Below are 6,975 nucleotides of genomic sequence, written 5' to 3'. Positions count from 1 at the left end.
CTCCTCCTCCTCCTCCACCTCCAGTAATGATACTGTGAGGACAGAGTGATGTCATGCACTGGTTCACCATGTACTAGGCACGGTCACACTCACCCTCAATGCCTGTGGGTGTGTATCACGTCTCTCTCTGTGTGTGTGTGTGTGTGTGTGTGTGTGTGTGTGTGTGTGTGTGTGTGTGTGTGTGTGTGTGTGTGTGTGTGTGTGTGTGTGTGTGTGTGTGTGTGTGTGTGTGTGTTGTAGCCAGTGTAATCATCTGCCAATGTGACTAATGGCTTCACAGCCCAGGGTTTCTAATGAGCTCTTTGAGGACTGGATGTGTTCATGAAGGAAGTATGTGGGGTTTCCCATACTGTCATGTCTTCATTATCCAGAAACAAGGGAGGGTGGGAGGGAGGAGAGGGGGAGGGAGGGGTTTTCTGACCGTAAAAGCAAATTGTCCACCCATTACGCACCACCTCTGTCTCTTCTCTGTTCAACTGATTTCAGTCAGTCAAATCATATCAGTATAGCTTGTGTTGATTGTGTTGATTGTGTTGTGTTGATGTCTCGTGGACAGACTAAGTAAACCACATTATGCAAGATTTTAGTTCTGCGTTTACCGAGATAAAGCTTTTGTTAGCTTCAATGGTGTATACAGTAAATCATGTGGAGCTGTAATCTGTCTGTGTGTGTTTTCTTCAGTGATAACCTGTAATCTTTCTGTCTGTGTGTGTTTTCCTCAGTGATAACCTGTAATCTTTCTGTCTGTGTGTGTTTTCCTCAGTGATAACCTGTAATCTTTCTGTCTGTGTGTGTTTTCCTCAGTGATAACCTGTAATCTTTCTGTCTGTGTGTGTTTTCCTCAGTGATAACCTGTAATCTTTCTGTGTGTGTGTTTTCCTCAGTGATAACCTGTAATCTTTCTGTGTGTGTTTCCTCAGTGATAACCTGTAATCTTTCTGTGTGTGTGTGTGTGTTTTCCTCAGTGATAACCTGTAATCTTTCTGTGTGTTTTCCTCAGTGATAACCTGTAATCTTTCTGTCTGTGTGTGTTTTCCTCAGTGATAACCTGTAATCTTTCTGTGTGTGTGTGTGTTTTCCTCAGTGATAACCTGTGATCTTTCTGTCTGTGTGTGCTTTCCTCAGTGATAACTTGTACCAGATGGCCTCTCAGCTGGAGTGTGTAGCGTGGAACCCTGCTAACACACTGTCCACCATCAAAAGGTACCAAGCTGGGTGGACTGTGGAGTTCTATCTGCATGGTCCATCAATGTGTGTTGTATGTGTTGTGTGTGTTGTGTGTATATGTGTGTGTTGTGTGTGTTGTGTGTATATGTGTGTATGTGTGTGTTTAGCTTCTTGTAGTATATTTATTTAGCGGAGCCTTGACCATAGTCAGGGAGGTAATGGAGGAGGAGGAAGAGAAGGATGGGAGGAGGGAGGTAAGATTTGGTCTGCTGCCCAGGGGGATAGAAAGATGGGGATGAGAGTACAATGAAATGAATACACAGCTGCTGCCTCTGTCCCTCTCTTTCTCTCCCTCTTTCTCTCTCTCCCTGTCTCCCTCTCTCTCTCTCCCTGTCTCTCCCTCTCTGGGTCTCTTTCTCTCTCCTGTCTCTCCCTCTTTCTCTCCTTTCTCTCTCTCCTCTCTCTCTGTCTTCTCCCTCTTTTTCTCCCTCTTTCTCTCTCTCTCTCCCAGGGGGATGTATGTGATGGGGATGTCTCTGTGTGTGTGTTTTCCACCAGATGGCCTCTCAGCTGGAGGTGTAGCGTGAACCCTGTCAAAAGTGGGTGGACTGTGGAGTTCTATCTGCATTCCATCAATGTGTGTTGTATGTGTTGTGTGTGTTGTGTATATGTCTTTCTCTCCCTTTCTTCTCTCTCTCTCTCCCTGTCTCTCCCTCTTTCTCTCCCTCTTTCTCCCTCTCTTTCTCTCCCTGTCTCTCCCTCTTTCTCTCTCCCCTGTCTCTCCCTCTTTCTCTCCCTCTTTCTCTCCTCTCTCTCTCTTTCTCTCCCTCTCTCTCCCTCTTTCTCTCTCTCTGTCTCTCCTGTCTCTCCCTCTTTCTCTCTCTTTCTCCCTGTCTCTCCCTCTTTCTCTCCCTCTTTCTCTCTCTCTCCCTGTCTCTCCCTCTTTCTCTCCCTCTTTCTCTCTCTCTCTCCTGTCTCTCCCTCTTTCTCTCCCTCTTTCTCTCTCTCTCCCTGTCTCTCCCTCTTTCTCTCTTTCTCTTCTCTCCCTGTCTCTCCCTCTTCTCTCTCTCTCCCTGTCTCTCCCTCTTCTCTCCCTCTTTCTCTCTCTCCTGTCTCTCCCTCTTCTCCCTCTCTCTTTCTCTCTCTCCCTGTCTCTCCCTCTTTCTCTCCCTCTTCTCTCTCCCTCTCTCTCTCTCTGTCTCTCCCTCTTTCTCTCCCTCTTTCTCTCTCTCTCTCTTTCTCTGTCTCTCCCTCTTTCTCTCCCTCTTTCTCTCTCTCTCTCCTGTCTCTCCCTCTTTCTCTCCCTCTTTCTCTCTCTCTCTCCCTGTCTCTCCCTCTTTCTCTCCCTCTTTCTCTCTCTCTCTCACTGTCTCTCCCTCTTTCTCTCCCTCTTTCTCTCTTCTCTCTCCCTCTTTCTCTCCCTCTTCTCTCTCCCTGTCTCTCCCTCTTTCTCTCTCTCCCTGTCTCCCTCTCTTTCTCTCCCTGTCTCTCCCTCTTTCTCTCTCTCTCCCTGTCTCTCCCTCTTTCTCTCCCTCTTTCTCTCTCTCTCTCACTGTCTCTCCCTCTTTCTCTCCCTCTTTCTCTCTCTCTCTCCCTGTCTCTCCCTCTTTCTCAATCTCTTCTCTCTCATCCCCATTTTTACAACCCCTCACCAAGACCAACACAGGAGTAGGAACTGATATGTCCCTGAACAGAGGACAGGCTGAAGGTGTGAGGATAACAGATAGAAGCATCCCTCTCTGACCCTTGTCCACCACCCTCCCTCTCACTCCAACAGGATTAACTGGAAGAAGTGTGACATCACTGACTGTTAGAGTAGCATGTTGTTAGATGTTCAGTCTTGTTGTCATGGTAATGCACTGTGCTCACCCCAGCCTCACCTCTGCTGCCCTTACAGTCATGGGACAGGATATGAGAGTGACCCCACGGCCCCCCCTCCTCCGGTGGTCCTCAGCTGTAGTGCCCAGTACCACATCCACACACACGGCCTCTACAGAGGACTACAGGTCAGGGTCCGACACGCATAAACACTCACGCACGCGCACACACACACACTCACCTACTCTCTCACCTACTCTCTCTCTCTTCCTCTCTCTCTCTCTCTCTCTCTCTCTTTCTCTCCCTCCATCTCTCTCTCTCTACCCCCTCTCTCCCTCCCTCTCTCTCTCCCTCCCTCTCTCTCCCTCTCTCTTTCTCTACCTCTATCAATTCAATTCAATTCAATTCAAGGGCTTTATTGGCATGGGAAACGTGTTAACATTGCCAAAGCAAGTGAGGTAGATAATATACAAAGTGAATATATAAAGTGAAAAACAACAAAAATTAACAGTAAACATTACACATACAGAAGTCTCTCTCTCTCTATCTCTCTCTCTCTTTACCTCTATCTATTTCTCTCTCTCTTTCTCTCGCTCTCCCTCTCTCTCGCTCTCTCTTTCTCTACCTATCTCTCTCGCTCTCTCTCTTTACCTCTCTCTCTCCCTCTCTCTCTCTCTTTCTCTCTCTCTCTTTACCTCTCTCTACCTCTCTCTTTATATCTCTCTCTCTCTCCCTCTCTCTCTCGCTCTCTTTACTTCTCTCTCTCTCTTTACCTCTCTCTCTCTTTATTTCTCTCTCTCGCTCTCTCTCTCGCTCTCTTTATCTCTCTCTCTCTCGCTCTCTGTCTTTCTCTCTCAGGATGTGCGGAGGGTGCCTGGTATCACACCGTCTGTGGTGAGGTCATCAGAGACCAATGAGAAGCGTCCGTTTGTGTGTGCCTACCTCGGCTGCAATAAGAGATACTTCAAACTTTCCCACCTGCAGATGCATGGCAGGAAACACACGGGTCAGTACACCCCATATAGACAACATACAGACAACAGTCATTTGCTTTACATGCTTCTCACTGGCCTGGTGGTTGTGATAATGAGGATGATGATGGTGGTGATGATGATGATGATTATGGTTGCAGGAGAAAAGCCGTATCAGTGTGACTTCACAGACTGTGGACGGAGATTCTCCAGATCAGATCAACTGAAGAGACACCAACGCAGACACACAGGTCAGAACTCTCTGTCTCTCAGCTTCTCTCTCTCTGTCTCTAAGCTTCTCTCTCTCTCTCTCTCTCTCTCTCTCTCTCTCTCTCTCTGCTCTCTCTCTCTCTCTCTCTCTGCTCTCTCCAACTCTTCTCTCTTTACCCAGAGTTTAAAAATAATCTTTATAAACTCTTAACCCCACCTGTCTCCCCCTCCCCCTCTCTCCACCTCTCTCTGTGTAGGAGTGAAACCATTCCAGTGTGAGACGTGTCAGAGAAAGTTTTCACGGTCAGACCATCTTAAGACACACACTCGGACACATACAGGTAAAACAAGTGCGTATACCTTTATTTTCTACCTCTTCTTTTCTACCGTGTTAATTATCCTGGTCCCTACACTGCTTCTATGATGTGGACCCCAGGAAGAGTAGCTGCTGTGGTAGCTCCATCTAATGTGGATCCTAATGAAATACAACTAATTAAATAGCCAGTAGGCCTAATGATTACCTTAGTAACCATGCTAATGAGTGTATACCATTATGACGTTTTTATTCATTGTAGATTTAAATAACAGATTAGATGTTTTTGTTATGGCTCAGCTCACCACTAAATCGCCACCACTGACAATCCTCTCTTCTCCCTTCTTGTTTCCCCCTCTCTTCTTCTCCTCTCCTCTCTTCTCGTTTTCTCCCATATTCTCCTCCTCTCTTCCTCCTCTCCTCTCTTCTCCCTTCTTGTTTCTCCCTCTCTTCTTCTCCTCTCCTCTCTTCTCGTTTTCTCCCATATTCTCCTCCTCTCTTCCTCCTCTCCTCTCTTCTTCTCCTCTCCTCTCTTCTCGTTTTCTCCCATATTCTCCTCCTCTCTTCCTCCTCTCCTCTCTTCTCCTCTCCTCTCGTCTCCTTTTCTCCCATATTCTCCTCCTCTCTTCCTCCTCTCCTCTCTTCTCCTCCTCTCTCTTCTCTTCTCCTCTCTCTTCTCCTCCTCTCTTCATCCTCTCCTCTCTTCTCTTCTCTTCCCCTCTCTTTTCCTCTCCCCTATTCTACTCCTCTCTCCATCCTCTCCTCTTCTCCGCTCTTCTCCTCCTTTCTACTCCTTCACCCCTCTCTTCTCTCCTCTCCTCTCTTCTCCTTCTCTCCTCTCCTCTCTTATCCTCCTCCTCCTCTCCTCTCTTATCCTCTCCTCTCTTCTCCTCCTCTCAGGTGAGAAGCCCTTTACATGCCGCTGGTCCAGCTGTCAGAAGAAGTTTGCCAGGTCTGATGAGTTAGTTCGCCACCACAGCATGCACCAGAGGAACCTGATCAAATTACAGTCTGCCATTTGACCAGTACTAAACCGGTTTGGACTGGACAGGACTGGATTGGACCGTACCAAACGCATAGCCATCTGAGCAACAATGATGACTGGACCTAAGCCCACCGAGTGCCATAAGTGGAAAGTACAACTCAAATATGGCCTCTATTGCTCCAACTAAAGAACATAGTTTCACCATGCACCCCTTTGGATGGAAGACGAATAGATCAATGCCACCTCAGATTTATGTCACATCAGCCAATGAACATCAACAGTTACTGTAGCTTCAACCCCTGATAACCCAGCACTAGGATTCCCTGTTTTTATTGTTATAAATCAAATAGTTGATATTTTTCTTATGTGCACAACCAGCTTCATCCTGAGACATGATTAAGAATCTGCTGTCTGGGTGAGAAGAACATCAATTGTTATTATTTTGTTGTTGTATTATAATTGCACTGGCTTTATGTTCATTTTTCTGCCATAAATGTTTTACTACAGATGTAGGATCTTAATTTGAGACGGTTTGCTACAGCAAGAAAATAATACGGCAGCGACAGGAAATGGGAATTATTATGTGGATTATAATTAATAGACATTTAAGTAGGGGTTGATATATGTTTTGTAAGGGAAAATCAAGTCTGAAATTTCAAATTGGAAATTATAAACTTCAGAAGCCTTTTAAAACCTCCAACAATTTTGACATTTCCTGCATATCAAATTAAGATCCTAGACCTGTATGTACTGGAGCTAGACCATGTAAACTGGAGTTAGGAAACAGACAATGTCACTCTATGTCCAACGAGACAATGAGTAAAACAGAAAATGATGCTGTGATTGCTGGAGGAAATGTGTACATGAGTTTTATGTGCCTACAGTGTAAAATGTCACTTCCTTTGTGTATATATGACTCATTGCTATTCTTTTTAAACAGTCGTTTTGTATTTTTGTACTGTTCAAATGTATTAAATGTTGATCTTTTGGTCAGTGTTGTTGTGTCGTTTTTTGGTATGTGGTGTTGTCTCATATTTCATATCAAGACATCTTACCCTTAGGAGGAGCCAACGGGGTTCAGACTGAGATAACACAACCCCTCCGTGACCCGGACAAGGTGCAGGTCTCCCCCTCTTAAATCTCCCACACACATCTCCGAAACCAGGAACATATGGACCCCTATAAATTAGAAGAGAAACATGCATTCCTCTGGATGTACTTCAATATCACCCTTGTTTCTAGAGAGACATCTACACCATTGGCTGGGTCCCATCACCACATATAAACACCATTGGCTGGGTCCCATCACCACATATAAACACCATTGGTAGGGTCCCATCACCACATGTAAACACCATTGGCTGGGTCCCATCACCACATATAAACACCATTGGCTGGGTCCCATCACCACATATAAACACCATTGGTTGGGTCCCATCACCACATATAAACACCATTGGTTGGGTATAAACACCATTGGCATCACCACATATAAACACCATTGGTGGGTC

The 6,975-nt window shown here is 45.9% G+C and overlaps 1 protein-coding gene across 2 annotated transcripts; it reads left to right on the top strand.

The window, feature by feature from the left end:
* Window positions 1-1,125: 1,125 nt before the first annotated feature.
* LOC112240153 (Wilms tumor protein homolog) lies at window positions 1,126-6,457 on the top strand (the record flags this gene model as incomplete). Of its 2 annotated transcripts, none has more annotated exon segments than XM_042317858.1 (6): window positions 1,126-1,203; window positions 3,065-3,173; window positions 3,844-3,991; window positions 4,118-4,207; window positions 4,424-4,507; window positions 5,380-6,457. In XM_042317858.1, coding segments are annotated over 6 exon segments (631 nt in total), but the record flags the coding sequence as incomplete, so codon positions are not given.
* Window positions 6,458-6,975: the final 518 nt, after the last annotated feature.

The sequence above is a fragment of the Oncorhynchus tshawytscha genome, unplaced genomic scaffold (assembly GCF_018296145.1).
Source record: "Oncorhynchus tshawytscha isolate Ot180627B unplaced genomic scaffold, Otsh_v2.0 Un_contig_81_pilon_pilon, whole genome shotgun sequence".
NCBI classification, from domain to species: domain Eukaryota; kingdom Metazoa; phylum Chordata; class Actinopteri; order Salmoniformes; family Salmonidae; genus Oncorhynchus; species Oncorhynchus tshawytscha.
Note: the sequence above shows the minus strand (reverse complement) of the source record. Positions and strands in the feature narration are given on the sequence as shown.